The following is a 16,296-nucleotide window of genomic DNA, read 5'->3' on the forward strand; positions in this document are numbered from 1 at the left end:
AGCCGAACAGGCTGTTGCGTCTTTTGTGGCGCTATGCCCTAATAATAATAATAATTATAATAATAATAATAATAAACAGTTTAACATGGAGAAACACTTAGCTAGAGACTAGTTTACAGGTTTTCCACGAAACAACTTAATTAAATAATTCAAATTGAAAATAACGTTGTTAAGAATCCCAACTGGCCGAAGGAAAATCAGTTGGCTATATTACAAGTATGGCCGAGGAATTGAAGCTAGGGGCTACCGTGAAACAAATCCAAGTAGTGGCCAGGGCGGGACTTGAACCCGGGAGCGACGGACTGCAAGCCCGACACGCTGTCCACTCGACCATGCTGCCTTCTTCTGAGGACCATTTGTATTTGCCGTTTCCTTCTTTTTACACATATTTTCCCCTTTTTCCTTGGTGTGACGTCCTCGGCAACAGTCCCGTTATAGGCTATTCCAAAGCTATCATATAATAGACTAAGGTGCTTCAGTAATTGCGGTTGCACCCAACAGCTCAGTGATGAGCTTCACGTTCCCTGTTGCCGCATCCGTCATAAATATTGTTTCCCCAACAACACAAATTCCGTGTGGTTGAACAAAAGTGCAACTTTTTGCAGTCCAATATTCATTTCGTCTTTGACCACTCCCCACTTGAATTGTTACTCACCTTGTCGACTGGGCTAAGTGCTTTGACTTTATAAGCTCCAGGTGTAAAGGGTGAGAATCGTTTGATTTCTGAGCAAGAATTGGTCTCGTTCTTTAACACATATCAACTGGTCTACCCTCTAGATCGAGGTAGATTAAAGCCAAACCACCAACAGTACTTGGATACTTTGCAGAAACGAAATAAACTAACCGGCCACAAGCAGCCGGGATAGTCAACCATTTACTCCATCCTTTTCCAAGATGACTTGAAAATCGCTTTTGCTTATCAAATGTACAAATGAATACTTCGTCCCTTGCAATACAAAGGGCGGCGGGACTGGGTAAAGGTGGCTCAATGTGAACACGATCAAGATGAGTTATCCTTCGGACGTGCGATCTGCTCAAGGCGATGAATTGAGCAAGGCACTAACGTAACGTTGCCACATTTCGCTCAAGGGAAAGTTTGTAGGCTATCAGTTAGCCTTCCAGCTCGGTGCGAGATGGAAGGTAGGGTACAATCGCACTGATTCGTTATGTCAGTAAATCGAATTGTCTTGTTGCCACGTTCTATGACAAAACCTACCTTGCAAAAAAAATCATAAGTCTCTAACGTCTTTGTATTTGATGAAGACGGATTCGTAGTAATCTTGTAGAGCAGAAAGTAAATTCGTAAAAAGACAAGTAAAATAATGCTATCTAGTGGTCCTGAACAAACAGCGTCAGCATGGGAACAAGCACCAGGCAAATTTGACTTTCAATATCTGTACTTTGAGACGTTTAACGACTAACATAGGCCTGCTTGTTTAACGGTCGACGGTAAAAATGTTGCTTTTTTGACGGTTGATGGTTAATATTTTGGCCATAAAACGGTTGACGGCTAATCCCATTGAGATCCTCTTATTAGGCTGATTAAAGTTCATCAAAATTCTAAGGTTGCCGTAAGTTCTCAAATCTCAATTTGCTCGTTGAAATTAGGGAAAACATCTCCTGTCTCCGTAAGAGAGTAAGGTTGCAAGCTAAATGAGATCCGCGCGTAACTTCACTGACTGTTAACAACAAGGTGAGACTGTCTGGTCGCATTATACGTTGTAACATTTCCTTCCCTGTCTTCTTTTTACTAGGCAACACTGATATGCAATGTCATATACAACTATAGCATGTGGGCATGAACCATTCGGCGGTCCTTCCCGTTTGTGCTCGTAAAATCCTGGGAAGTTGCTGACTGGAATTTCCAAATGGTTGCTAAAAATACTGCCAAAATCCCAAAAGTTGCTGCGCAAATTTGAAAAGCTTTTACCTAAATTTCTTGATTTTTTGGAATAAAAGTTAATTAAAACTTTCATGTTTCGTTCTTCGCAATAGTCACTAAAATCACTCGAGAAAAATGGTTTGAGACTTAGCTTTGAAGAGTTGCACGTAAATAGAGGCGAAATTGAAGGATATTCTTCACTTAAGTTTAATGGAACAAAAGTCATTCTTCATTTGGCTTCTTGTCGAACGAAACGATGTCAAATAACAGGTTATGTGTTCAAAAGGTTGATAGACATTCAAGAAATTTACATAAGTTGAAGTTTCCGATGAAATCGTTGACTGTTTCGTGCTTAATTGATATGAGTTTTATGTTGAGAAAACATTTCCCAGATATACGAATGAAAAAAAAAATTTCACTGTTACTAGAATCGCAAAAAGTTCCTCCAAACGCCAAAAGTTGCTTAAAAGTTTCCGAGCACAATGGCGACAGGCCTTGCAGGTAATAAACAACTTGAAGAAGAATAGAAAACGAAAAAACCAAGTTTATGCATAAAACAGGTATTTGCAAATATTTAAGGAGGCATTAACCAGGTGTTTATCATTCTTGATCCATTTCTTCAAATAAAATAGAAATAGAAAGGGGCGTTCTTTTCATTACAGTTCACCGAAAAGCAGTAGTTCAAATTGTCGTGCTAAAAATATGATCACGGAAGAAAAAGTTGGAATTCACCAAGCTACAACCTGGCATCGGTTATTAACTGTTTTCCTTTTTCTATGTTTTTAAACTCAATTTCTCTTTGTTTTAAAACAATACATGAAGTAGTGTGAGAGGAATGCATTAACAAAAACATTTTTACGAGTGCGTCGCAAGAGTAGAAAAAATAAAGGCTAATGAACAAAAATAATGTTTTGTTTTGTCAACAATGATCAGGCCGAGAATTCGAACACGTTCGCGGCGTTTTGGGCTTGTGTCAAATTGTCATTCACATGGCGTTATCTTTTATAATACAGAATCCCAGAATTATTAATTGAGGCTATTTTGTGTTCATTACAGTTTAATAAAAAGCAGTGGCTCAAGCTGTCAGGCTAACATTTCATTAAGGCTAGGGAGAGAATTCAGGTGTAGGTTCAGAGGTTCGGAGTTTTTTAGATTTAAACTATAGCTTCAAAACATCAACCAACGATATCGAGATAGAGACTTACCAGCAGGTGGTGGCTAGCATCAAAACACACTGCAAAAGGCTGAGTGTTTATATGCCTTTAAAGGTAAGGGACTTTGTTGTGAAGTGAGGGTAAAGGGTAGAGACCCGTTTTCATTATGAGCCATAAAAATACTTAAATCTTTTGACGATCTCTGCACAACAATTGCTCGAACAAGAGAGAAATGAAGAGAAAAACCCCATAAAAGTAGATTCTCTTAATCTATGACACCCATATTTTGTTATGGGAAATTGTTAGTTAGTTTAGAGTCACTTGCATACAATATTACCAATTTTTCATACATAATAACAGAGATACAAGAAGTCTGTGCCAAAGGGCGCTCTGATCTATCTTGCATTTTCTCAAAACCCACTGTATACTTGATGTCTTTATAAAAGTATACTGACGCATGAACCAATTATTGTTCTTACAAGAAAGATGCTGTGGCCAAATTTTTGCCTCTTTATCCCGGTTCTTTTCGTGGAATGCGTATCTGCTAATGAACAGTGCAAGGTGGAGATCAACATCCAAGGCATGAGACTTGAAAAGTTTGTCTTCAAAAGGATGTCAGCATCAGCTCCCTATATCTGTGATATACGATGTGGATAAGAAATCATCTGCCAAAGCTACAACTACAATAGAAAGAAGGAGATCTGCGAACTAAACAACCGCACCAAAGAGGCGAGGCCTGAAAACTTTCGCTCGGCCCCTGATTGGTTTTATATCAGGCGTTTGAATGGAAGAGGTATGTATTCATCTGATTAAGTGAGATGGCCTTACTTGTTCGCACGTTAAATAGTTTCTCGTCTCAGTCAGCAAGCATTTTCACCAATAACAGCCCTCAAGCGGGAATTTATTTGAAGAAAATAGCAAGCGGGACTAATTTCTATCCTTGAAACATTTTTTTTTCGCGTTTTACTAAGAGAAGATAAGTAAACTGTTTATATTATCTTGGTTATACGCGAACGGCTATGTATTGTCGTGGGTGGAGAGAAGAGAATATAAGTTAAACTGTTTATAGTGTCTTGGTTATACGCGAACGGCTATGTATTGTCGTGTGGTGGGCAACTTTGACAGCTGCTTCTTTCTGAAATCCACCGTTTTTAACAACTCCCATATTTAGGTCAAATGTTGAGTGATATTTTTCCAGGAAAGTAATCTAACCACTTCTGCGTTGTTTGACAGAAATGAAAGTGTGAGAAAAAACTACTTGAATACGAGAAAACTAAAAGTTATTAAATATTATTTCCCGGTAATATTTGCATATTCTAGAGTTTTTTTCTATTGTTCTTGAAAATGTTATAATTACTAATTCACCTTTAGTTATTCTTTAGTAAAATTATATTTTAAAGTCTATAGTCCATCAAATCTATGCTCATCCTCTTAAGTTTCTCACCTTTTCCAAGAAAAATACTTTTAAGAAATTAACCAGGTAGTTACCTACGGAATTTATTCTTCAATATTTTATCTATTGCAGTACCGTTGGGTTCCATTGTCGAATTGCCAGCACTATCTTGCCAAGAAATAAAAGCAAGTGAGGGAAAAGATGCCATTAGCAATAAGTACGGGCTGAATTCAACTGGTAATGGAAAGACACAGTTAATGTATTGTGATATGAACTTAGGAACTGGAGGTAAGCCTATTTCGTTTGATCTCAGCCTATTTTCGTCAAATATTATTTTTCAAACGTTCGGATTATTTCTGTTGATTACTAGTTTATCTATTCTTATATTATTTATAAATTATCTTCCAGACATCGATGAATGCAAGAGTAATATCTTGCTCTGTAGCGTCAATGCAAACTGTTCAAACACTTACGGCTCGTATAAATGCACGTGCAAGGAGGGATACAATGGAACTGGATATGAATGTAGAGGTACGATTAACTTACCTCGCTTTAAGTAAAATTTTCCCATTTGTTCATTTATTCTCTGCAAGAGAGAACATTGGTAATGGACAAGGTCTGATGCTTAGGCGTTTCTATATTTTCAAATACTCACCCAGATATCGATGAATGCAGAAATGGCAGCCACCTTTGTGACGCAAATGCCAATTGCGTCAACGTCAATGGCTCCTATAACTGTACATGCAAGAAAGGTTTTTTGGGAGACGGTCAGATATGTTCAGGTATGTTTTTTCTGAGAAAAAAAAAAATAAAACGAAATAAAGCTGGCTAGAAATAGTCTTTCCACAGCGGACTTATTTGCATTTGTCCTGTAGATATTGACGAATGTGTAAATGGCAGCTTTATTTGTGGTGTGAATGCGACCTGTGTAAACACCAATGGCTCTTATGGCTGTAGTTGTAAGGAGGAAGAATCAGTTGGAGATGGAAGTGCTTATTCAGGTGCGTTACGTGTGCTCAGTAAAAGGTATTACATTTGGTTACTGTACAAGTATTATACTCGAAGAGAAAGAAGAACAATCTTAATAAAAGAGAGCTTTCCCAGCGACCAGATGATTGCTCTCTACCTTCAGGGCAACAATAATACTGTGTTGATGTCCAAACCGCAACAAAAGCTTCCCACTGGTATATATCTGCCCCATGATATGATCTGATATTTTTCATAACCGGGTGAAAACTGTGTTTCCTCATTCGTTAAGGAAGCAATTTGAACCTTTGGAATTTTCTAATTGATATGATACCATAAGCTTTACTGTTCAAAAACAGGTTTAAGACAGTGTTTAAGACTGGAAAGATTTAAAGCGTGGTTTCACTGTAGCGTGCCCCTCCGTGATATCAAAACATTATACATTCATCATCAAATGGCGGCAACGTTGAAACGAAAACTTTATATTGAGATCGGCATCCTTATCCAGCTATGTATTTTTTACTTCTCTGCAGTCATTTTTCCAATTTGCAGGGGATGTTCTGGTAAGCTGGCTATGTTCTGTACTTTATCAATACTTAATGTCGTTGCGTGTATTCTTAACGTTTGAGAGCCTCGTCATAGGCAAGCTTTTTATTTTTATAGACAAGCTTTTTATTTTATTATTTTTTGTTTCAAGTGCAAATACTCTGATGCAACCTCTTTGTGAAGGGGATCTTTAATTTGTGACTAGACGAGTTGTGGCTTTGTGACAAACTGTACAAGGCTCGGCTCCCTCTTGTTCGAAGCCCAACGTGTATCGTATCCCTCTCAGTCAAACAGTACTTTTCCTCTGGAAGAAATTAAAACCACTCTGACGTCAACTCGTGTTTCGTCTTCCATAGTAGCCAATTTAAATTCGAGAGAGTTGATTCCGATCTAAAAGCACCCCTGAAAGGCTAATGAAGCGTCTGCTGTCTTGCAAAAACTAAATTCAAGGAATTTAAATAGTAAGCACCGTGGCAAACCGATTTTTTTCAGCCATTGCTTCGCGGCTTGCTCCTGACGAATTTATTGATCATATTTGACACTAAATTTAAAAAGTACGTTAATGTCCCGTTTATACTTGTGGTTAACCGTTGAATCTCGCAATCCAAACTTTTTCTCAACTCTTTCGATGAATTTTTGATTCAAAATAAATGATATTAACACACTTTGAATCTTAAATTCAGATTTCGGAGTAAATTTTTAAGAGAAATACGATGAAATGAAAGTTTATTGTATCTTACACGTCATGCAAACTCGTCACGATAGCCATTCAAATAAAGGAAGTGTTGCAGGGCTCCAAAGGAAACTTGTCACATATTTAACTGTTATTTTTCCATCAGTCTCTTAACAGTAAAATTACCCTTTTCCTTACGTAAATTGGTGACTTTTCGTAAAATGAGTCGTTTTTGGAACTTTCTTGGTTGATCGGCTCCTTCTCCTTTATATGGCTCATGACAACTTTTTGATCGTTTTTGGGACGCTAACGGCAACGAGGATGTAGCAACATAAAAGAACAATGGTCAGCACGTGCGTTTAAAACTTTTTAAATTTCTTCGCCGTCCTCTGCAAAACGTGAAATCACCAAAAGTTGAGTCGTACGCGAACGGAAACCGCGACGGCAATTTTTTTGAATTTCCATTTGAAACTCAACACTGCTTATATATGTTATGCTGAAGTTGAGGTATGGCATCGTAAGACATGGTAAAACATGCAGCCATTTTTGAAATCAAAACTGAAAATAGAAATTCTTTTGTTTCGATCGACGTCTTCTTTGGCGTTGCCTTCCTGACTGCTGAAAGGTCCTTTTCATCTTGTTTAGGAGGTGGATCGCTAAAGACTAAAATGCTCCATGATTTTTATTAGTGTCAAGCCTTAAAGGCCCATCTCCTTCCAAGATCCTTTGCATTCATTTGTTTTTGCTTTGGAATCGCGTTATTGTTAAATGGCGAACTCTGATAGTCATTCACAAACACTATTAAAAAGGAAAACAAAGATTCGGTGAAGAACACAGTAAACAAATTTGCAGCTAAATATTTGAGACTGTAAATCATAAATCGAGTCTGTGTATGAAACTTGTACAAAGCTTACTTGATGTTGAAGGAAATTGTTCGGCTTCAACACTAAATAAAATATAAACAAATAACCAATATTGGCCAAAAGGGATTTACTTTACGCATTTCATTTACAGAATAATGACTTGTACAAATGAGATCGCTTACATACATATCTCAGGATCTCAAGTAAAAATCAGTCAAATAATTATTCTCACCTCGAGAAAATCTTCCCGGAGTCTCTAGTTCCATCGTAGGAACTCAATGCAATAACATTTCTGCAAAAGCACTGTCTGTAGTGTTACCGAAACCCATGGTTGTTTTCCTTGCCCTCCATAAATCATACACAGACTCTCGCAGTCGAATAACCTTTGCCGAGCCGGGCAGACTCGGCCTTCCTCTCGACCGCTTCTTCGGCGGCATTAACTTTTCAAATGACGTTTTTCACCGTCATACATGTAAGAATTAAAAACTATTTACTGATATGGATACTACGATAGTTTGTTGTTCGCACATGAATCAAGATGGAACTTTGAAAGCCCTAATTAGTAAGATGGAAGAAGATATCAAAGCGATTCCGCAACTAAGAGGAAAATAGCCTATTTTTCATATATGAAAAATGTCCGGGCGCGCAGGGCATCTCGGTTGGAAATGGGCCTTTAATGCTTTTTTACGATTCGCACAAGTGCACAGGTTTGTTCAAAGATTTTGTTCTCAAAAACAATGTTGCTAAAAGTTTTCTGAGCTAACAACTCAACTGTAACCTCTCAAAATAACTACATAACCGATCCTAATTAGCCTGTACCGAGTGGTGCCCATACCAAAGCTGAATTAGTCGAATGTAAACATGAAGTCGATAACATAATGTTCAAACAGACTTCTCTTTAATCTTCATATTTAAGAAAATTTCTAATATGGTCATTAAGACAATCGGTGAAAAGATTGTTGACACACTGATACTTTTCAACCCTTTATAACTTTAATTTTATCTCTTTTAACCTCGTTAAGTTAACCATTTCGCCCTCTTCCACCCCAAAGCAATGTTGTATCGTGTTTTTATGAATTTTAGCCAACTTTGAATAGGGGGAGGAAGGTCTGTTAATGATAAGAATGTGGAAGAAACAAGAATGCTATTCTTCACATAAACAGAACTCTTCAAACATGATGTGTCACCTTATTTTGACGCTGATTAGAGGTTATCAATCGGGAGCTAGGTTACCAGTTCATAATATGGCTTCGTTCACCCAATCAGATGGCTAAAAACTCAATAATCGTGCTTCAGTTTTCATTAAATGGCATACTCTGTTTTTCGAAGTTTCATTTCAATCAAAGGCAATTCTCAGTCACAAACTATTGTGCTGAACTTCTCCTTAATTCCAGTGGCTGAGGAGGAATTGAGGAGGGAAAAGTCTCGAAATATTCCTAAGAGCATAAAAGAAGACCAACAAGCAGGAGTTTCAGTCCCCTAGGATACTGTATCACAGAAAACTCTCAGAGTACAAAAAGACAGCAACAAACCATTATCCAGTGTCTCTCGAGAGAAATTAATTTCTTAAGGATATTACCCAGCCATTCTAAACCAAAACTGGGCATGAGCTTCTTTTGTTATTTGCAATCCAAATAGGTGAAGAATGCCGATCCATTGTTTTCAAAGAACCGATACAAGAGAAAGTCATGAAGGGCCACTTAATCAGGCTTGTAGAGGTGCCCAATCAAGGCAGCTGTAATGTGCTGTGTTATATGGAGCCCAATTGTGTATCCATAAATTTTGGGCCTTCACAAGGAGGAAACTACATTTGTGAGTTGAACAATGTTTCGGACGAAAGTCCAGGTTCGTCTGACCTTCAGCGTAAACAAGATTACACCCATCTCAGTATCGAGGTAAAGTGAATTAGATAGATAGATAATAATCTTTAGACAGGGTGCGTTCTCACAGAAGTGGTTTTCAGAACGGCCCTGTAACTACCAACCCAACCCACCCCAGGGAGGACATCCATCACACAGTAATCTCGTGCGTGGGAAATTAACGTCTCCTACCCCAACCCTGCAGAAGACGGGACCTCCATTTATTCGTCCCTATCCGAGAAGACTAGAATATCTAACCATTTCTTGATGTTAAAGGAAGGAAGCATATTCTTCTCAGTTAATTTTAAGACCCTGAGTGTTGGTCCGGCCGGTTCTCGACCTCCCGCACAGCAATCCGGCGCTCTCCCAATTGAGCTAACCAGGCGGCGGTTAAATTATTTTATAATAATAATAATAATAATAATTTAAACATATTTATACAGGATTGCTGCTTAAGTTTAGGAAAGCAAAAATTGCTATCAATGGAGGTCCTGTTAATGCAGGTCCTATCAATGCAGGTCCTATCAATGCAGGTCCTATCAATGCAGGTCCTGTCAATGCAGGTCCTATCAATGCAGGTCCTGTTTTAGATGATGAACAATTATTCTGGACCATCAGTTTGTCGGATTACTTCTTAAACTAGCCTTGCAATTGCACATGAATTACATTGAAGTGATTCCTTAGTGCGGCATTGGTCCTCCTGAGGAAAGTTTTGACCCGGTTTCGATGTTATGCAATCGAGAGATTGCGTTATTCCAAATGCTCGAGAATTTTTACTTATCAAATATGTTGTAAAACTATGAAATAACTGATCCTCGTGATTAGTACTAGTACGGAAAAATAGGTTAAGACTGGCCTAACTTTCTCTTTGGTGACCCTTCCTTTGTATGGTAGTTCTTGGAACAGAGATTACTGAAGAACTTTCAAGGAATATTTCAATAAAAAAAACCTACTACGACTTTTATTTATTTATGAGGAGTCACCTAAAGAGAGAATACCAAGGCTAAGATACACCAGTGGTGGCATCTCTACAATGTTAAGAAAAGAAAGAGCAAGATACCCGGGGCTAATTATAAAATGAAGGGACCAATTCTTAATCAATCAACCACTACTCAACAAACCGAATATCCAGTGCCGCGATTGATAGATTTTCAGGTTTAATGACTGGTAAAGTGTAATTAGTTCCTGTCTCCACTTACTTCAGTTATTAAAAAGCCTGAAGAAGTTATCGTTCCAGCACAAATGCGTTCCTGTGATTACATGATAACCCGGGCAAGTAAACTAACCATGGATGTTTATGATACGCAGTCATTTTGTCTTCGACAGAATCCCTGCAGCAGCAGTCCCTGTTTCAACAATGGCACATGTCAAGCTGGATACACTGATAAAGGATTTCATTGTATATGTCCCTTAGGATTCACTGGTGTATACTGCACGAAAGGTAATAATACGCAAAACTGTAAAATTGAGTCAATAACAAATGATAATCATAGAGGGTTCTGGAGAATAGAATTTTTTTTTCCTTTTTTTCTTTTTTTTTTTCAATGTAGCCTGCAGCCTTGACTTTGAAAATGGTATCGGCGGGTGGGAAATGACAGGCAGAGCTTTCATTTACCAGTCTACATTTGGTGACAATCCAAAATATCGCAGCAGAGAAAGCGCCAATCAGCAACGGGAGTGGTGGATAGGGGGAGGTGAGAAACGGCCCAGTGAGAGCGATACCGCAGGAAAGCAACATCCAGATGGAGCCGACGTACCCCACGGAACTCTCACCTCACCTTGTTTTCGTATCGTCGGCAAGAATATCTCGTTTCTCATTGGTGGGGGATGTACCGTAACTAATGTTCGTGCGGAGCTTATAGTCTACAACCAGGTGAGATTATTCACTTAATTTGACTATTATGTGTCCTTCGATTCTTTGAAAATAGCCTAGGTAGATTGATCAAAGTATCAGAAATTTGATCAAAAGTGAGATATTTACGAGAAAAAATATATTTAAAAAGTAAAATCAAAACATTTTTTTACCCTTGGTCATTATCTGGGTAAGTGATGATGATCCTGGTAATAATTGAGTGTAGAAAACGTTTGGATTTACTTTTCAAATATTTTTAGTTAGAAATTGCTTATTTTGAGTTTACTGAAGGGAGAGTCCGCAAGATAACCAACTACGCGTCTGTGACACTATATTTCACTTTTATAGTCTTTGGCTTTCCCTCCCTCGAGGCGAAAAGTTTTTTTTCCTAAGATTAAAGTATTGCAAGTCAATTGATGTATGATATATTCATTTTAGATATGTCAGCAAAAGTCGAAACAAGGTTTAAAAATTTTTGTGTTTGTTGTTACGTTTAGGTCGTCAGAAATGAGACAGGAAACTGTTCAGAGACAATGTTCCGTAAGAGTTGGGACGTAGAGGAGTTTATTGGTCAATACGCGCAAGTCAGACTCATTGACAAGAAGAGTTGCTGTTATGGTCACATCAACTTTGATGACCTTAAAGGAGACATCGTTTGTCCTCACTATTTTGACGAGAAAAACTGAAGAGACCGCGGCTCCTAAAACTGACATATCACCTCGTCTGTTTTTTTTTTAATACTTACCTTGAAAGTATGATTAGACAGCTTTTGACGTACTACAGTACGAGAATTATTTGTCTACCGAGTGGGCAGTGAATTTGTGATTTGCATTTTCTGTCGCTAGCCTTTTCAATTACTTCAATCGTTTATTTTTAGGTTGTCAGGAAGGACACAGGAAAATATAAAAAAAGAACTCGGCCAATATCCAGCCATCTTGACCTCACGCTTATAGCTGATAACCCATATATATTGTCCTCCTTAAATTATGGCAGTCTAACGAAAAAAAAAAAAAAAGAAGGAGACTAGTAAAGGAAAACTTATATAATTAGCTCTGTAATTTGTTAAAGAGATGATGTTTCATTAGTATTGAGCAAGAAACCAGCGTAAAAGTGCTTTTCTATTCATCTTTATAGATTTGTCTTTAATTCATTGTTATCTTCACCTCTAACAGGCGGTCACCTCTATTAAGCGCCCAAAGGCATGTTGTTATTGTCTTCCACCTGTATTGAACGGTCACATAAAGCAAAAGACAAATCAATCTCTCAGTCTTTCAATTTTTCTTTTGTTTATTTTTGAGGGAGTTATTAATAGCATTTTGTATCGCGTTCTTTTTTACAATGCTTTTATTCTGTGGGACCTGTATTTAGCGGTCAGCCTGCCATTGGCGGTCACCTCGCCATTCCCCGCAGGTGACTGCATAATACAGGCTCGGCTATATTTCTGTCAGTGACTGCTGAGGCCATTTTTCTTTTAACTTCAGGATCAAAGTAAGGGCAAACACGTAAAAGGTCGATGCTTCTTCAGTTTTTAGTGTGAGCAACAAATAGCTTAAAAAAAAAAAAAAAAACTGTTCAACCGTCTGCGAACAAAATTCAAAACATTGAATTGGTAGTACTTGTTGTAAAATCGAAGTATCGTTGAGGTTTGCCCTTAGAGTCGTCATAATCAAATTAAAATGAATTCAAAAATGAATAATAAAATGAATTAAGCCAATACATTTGTGAGTTGAATAATGCTTCGGACAAAAGTTCAGGCTCGTCCGACCTTCAGAGGAAAAAAGATTATATCCATCTCAGTATCGAGGTAAAGTGAATTATTCTAAACGATGAACAATTATTGTGGGCGATCAGTTTGACAGATTACTTCTTAAACTAGCCTTGCAATTCCACATGAATTGAATTGAAGTGATTCCTTACTCGGTACTGCATTGCGCATCCTGAGGAACGTTTTGACCTTGTTTCGATGTTATGCAGTTGAGAGATTACTTTTCCATAGATTATGTAATGCGACTTTTTACTTACCTGTCTAATGTTTTGTGTGTGTGTGTGTGTGTGTGTGTATGTATGTGTGTGTGATGTATGCGTGTGTGTGTGTGTGTGTGTGTGTGTGCGTGTGTGTGTGTCTGTGTGTGTGTGTCTGTGTGTGTGTGTGTGTGTGTGTGTGTGTGTGTGTGTGTGTGCGTTTTACTTTCTAAAACTATCGAGAAATATGCTGTGAAACTATGAAATAATCCTCGTGATTAGTACTAGCACAGACATAAATTGGGATAGGTTAGCCATCTATCTCTTTGGTGACCTTTCCTTTGTATTGTAGTTCTAGAAACTGAGATTGATGGGGAACTTTCACTGAAGAAAATTTCAATAAAAGAATGAGGAGTCACCTGAAGGGAGAATACCAAAGCCAATATACACCATTGGTGTCATCTCTACAATGTAAAGAAAAGGAAACAACCAGATACCTGTCGCTAAAATGAAGGGACCAATTCTTGATTAATCAACCACTACTCAACAGACCAAATATCCAGTGCCGCGATTGTTAAATTTTCTGGTTTAATGACTGATCAAGTGTAACTATTTCTTGTTTGCACTTACTTCAGCTACCAAAAAGCCCGAAGAAGTTATTGTTCCAGCACAAATGTGTTCCTTTGAGATTACATGATAACCTAGGAAAGTAAACTAACTATGGATGTTTATGATATGCAGTCATTTTGTCTTCGACAGAATCCTTGCCATAGCAGTCCTTGTTTCAACAATGGCACATGTCAAGCTGGATACACTGATAAAGGATATCGGTGTAAATGTCCTTTAGGATTCACTGGTGTATACTGCACGAAAGGTAGCTATACACAAAACTGTAAAGTGGAGTCAACAACGAATGATAATCATAGAGTGTTCAGGGGAATAAAAAATTTCTGTTTCTGTTTTTCTAATTTTAATGTAGCCTGCAGCCTTGACTTTGAAAACGGAATCGGCGGGTGGGAAATGACATGCAGAGCCTTCACTTACCAGCCTACATTTGATGACAATCCAGCAGCTCGCGAAAGAGAAAGCGCCAATCAGCAAGGGGACTGGTGGATAAGGGGAGCTGAGAAACGGCCCAGTGAGAGCGATCCCCCAGGAGGGCAGCATCCAGATGGAGCCGACGTACCCCACGGAACTCTCACCTCACCTCGTTTTCGTATCGTCGGCAAAAATACCTCGTTTCTCATTGGTGGAGGGTGTACCGTAACTGAAGTTCGTGCAGAGCGTATTGTCAACAACCAAGTGAGATTATTTACTTTGACCATTATGTGTCTGATTCTTTTAAAATAGCTTAGGTAGATTGATTAGGGTATCAGAAATTCGGTCTTTCAAATTAATTGCGGAGCTATTTTAAGGTCCGTGATACCCATAAAGTTCGCTTAGGTTTAAAATGAGATACATACAGGGAAAAATATATTTAAAAAGTAAAATCTAGACGTTTTTTACCCTTGGTCGTCAACTGGGTAAGTGATGATGACCCTGATAACAATCAAGTGTCGAAAAGGGTTTTTTTTTACTTTTAAATATTTTTTTCACTAAGAAACTTCTTATTTTGAGTTTACTTAAGGAAGAGTCCACTAGATAACCAACTTGGCGTCTGGCACCGTAGTATATTTCACTTTTTTAGTCTTTGGCTTACCCTCCTTCAAAACGAACGGTTTTTTATTTTTTTTTTTACCTAAGATTAAATTATTGCAAGTGAATTAATGTATGATATATTCATGTTAGATATGTCAGCAATCGTCGAAACAAAGGTTTAAAACTGTTTATGTTTCTCGTTGCGTTTAGATCGTCAGGAATGATACAGGAAACTGTAGAGAGACAATGTTCCGTAAGAGTTGGGACGTAGAGGAGTTTATTGGTCAATATGCGCAAGTCAGACTTGTAGATGATAGTTCTGGTAGTTATGGTCACATCAACATTGATGACTTTAAAGGAGATATCATTTGTCCTCACTATTTTGACAAGAAAAACTGAAGAGACAGCGGCTCTCGAAACTGACATATCACCTCAAGTCTGTTTTTCTTTTTTTTTTTGTAAATAGTTACCTTGAAAGTATGGTTAAACAGCTTTTGACGCAGTACAGTACAAGAATTATTTGTCTACTTAGTGGGCAAGTCGCTAGCCTTTTCAATTATTTCAACAGTTCGTTTTTAGATTGTCAGGAAGGACACAGGAAAATCCAAAAAAAAAACTCAGCCAATATCCACCCATCTTGACCTCACGCTTAGTTAATAACCCGTATAATATTGTGCCCCTTAAATTACGGCCGTATAACAAAAAGAAAGGGAAACTAGTGATTTAAAAAGTAAAGGAAAACTTATAAAAATAGATGACTAATTTGTTAAAGAGACGATGTTTCATTAGTATTGAGCAAGACACCTGCGTAAAAGTGCTTTTCTATTCATCTTTGTAGATGGTTTGTCATTAATTGTTATCTTCACCTCTAACAGGCGGTCACCTCTATTTAGCGTCCAAACGCATGTTGTTACTGTCTTCCATCTGTGTTGAACAGTCACATAAAGCAAAAGACAAATCAGTCTCTCAATCTTTCAATTTTTCTTTTGTTTATAGTCATTTTGAGGGAGTTATTAATAGAATCTTTTATGTTTTTTGTTTTGTTTTTGTTTTTTTTTATAACACTCTTATTCTGTGCAACCTGTATTTAGCGGTCAGACTACCATAGGCGGTCACCTCGCTATTCCCAGCAGGTGATTGTTTAATACAGGCTCGAATATATTTCTGTCAGTAACTGCTGAGGCCATTTTTCCTTTCTCTTCAGGATCAAAGTTGGGGCGAACTCGTAAAAGGTAGATGCTTCTTCAGTTTTCAGTGTGAGCAACAAAATAGCTTTAAAATAAAGTTAAAAAAGAAAAACTGTTCAACTCTGCGAACAAAACTCGAAACATTGAAATGAGAGTGCTTGTGCTAAAATCGAAGCATCGTTGAGGTTTGCTCTTTGAGTCGTCATAATCAAATTATGAATTAAAAGCCAATAGAACGCATTTTAGACAGACTTGCCTTATTTGCCAACAATTGAGGGTTCACATCGTTTTCAGAAAACGCAATTTCACGTGCAAAATATT

General features: G+C 37.8%; 2 protein-coding genes and 1 long non-coding RNA gene across 4 annotated transcripts; all 3 read left to right on the forward strand.

Annotated features, from left to right (window-relative positions):
* The first annotated feature begins 2,604 nt into the window (after nucleotides 1–2,604).
* On the forward strand, nucleotides 2,605–5,657 carry LOC111346312 (uncharacterized). 2 transcript variants are annotated; one of them, XM_088729721.1, is made up of 6 exons: nucleotides 2,605–3,150; nucleotides 3,519–3,829; nucleotides 4,562–4,717; nucleotides 4,838–4,960; nucleotides 5,089–5,211; nucleotides 5,305–5,657. In XM_088729721.1, exons 3-6 carry the CDS (start codon nucleotides 4,687–4,689, stop codon nucleotides 5,640–5,642), a joined length of 615 nt encoding a protein of 204 aa, XP_088585847.1. In that variant the 5' UTR covers nucleotides 2,605–3,150; nucleotides 3,519–3,829; nucleotides 4,562–4,686; the 3' UTR covers nucleotides 5,643–5,657. The 2 variants fall into 2 exon arrangements, with proteins under 2 accessions (XP_088585847.1, XP_088585848.1); XM_088729722.1 differs by having other exon boundaries at nucleotides 3,523–3,829.
* Nucleotides 5,658–5,769: 112 nt separating this feature from the next.
* Nucleotides 5,770–11,204, forward strand: LOC148724398 (uncharacterized). The gene is made up of 3 exons (XR_015990452.1): nucleotides 5,770–5,958; nucleotides 9,116–9,372; nucleotides 10,663–11,204. It is a non-coding gene; the product is annotated as an uncharacterized LOC148724398 (long non-coding RNA).
* Nucleotides 11,205–13,329: 2,125 nt separating this feature from the next.
* LOC148724399 (uncharacterized) lies at nucleotides 13,330–15,966 on the forward strand. Its single transcript, XM_088729927.1, has 3 exons — nucleotides 13,330–14,024; nucleotides 14,130–14,452; nucleotides 14,999–15,966. The coding sequence occupies exons 1-3, from the start codon at nucleotides 13,871–13,873 to the stop codon at nucleotides 15,185–15,187; spliced, it is 666 nt and encodes a 221-aa protein (XP_088586053.1). The 5' UTR covers nucleotides 13,330–13,870; the 3' UTR covers nucleotides 15,188–15,966.
* Nucleotides 15,967–16,296: the final 330 nt, after the last annotated feature.

Source organism: Stylophora pistillata, chromosome 8, assembly GCF_964205215.1.
Source record: "Stylophora pistillata chromosome 8, jaStyPist1.2, whole genome shotgun sequence".
NCBI classification, from domain to species: domain Eukaryota; kingdom Metazoa; phylum Cnidaria; class Anthozoa; order Scleractinia; family Pocilloporidae; genus Stylophora; species Stylophora pistillata.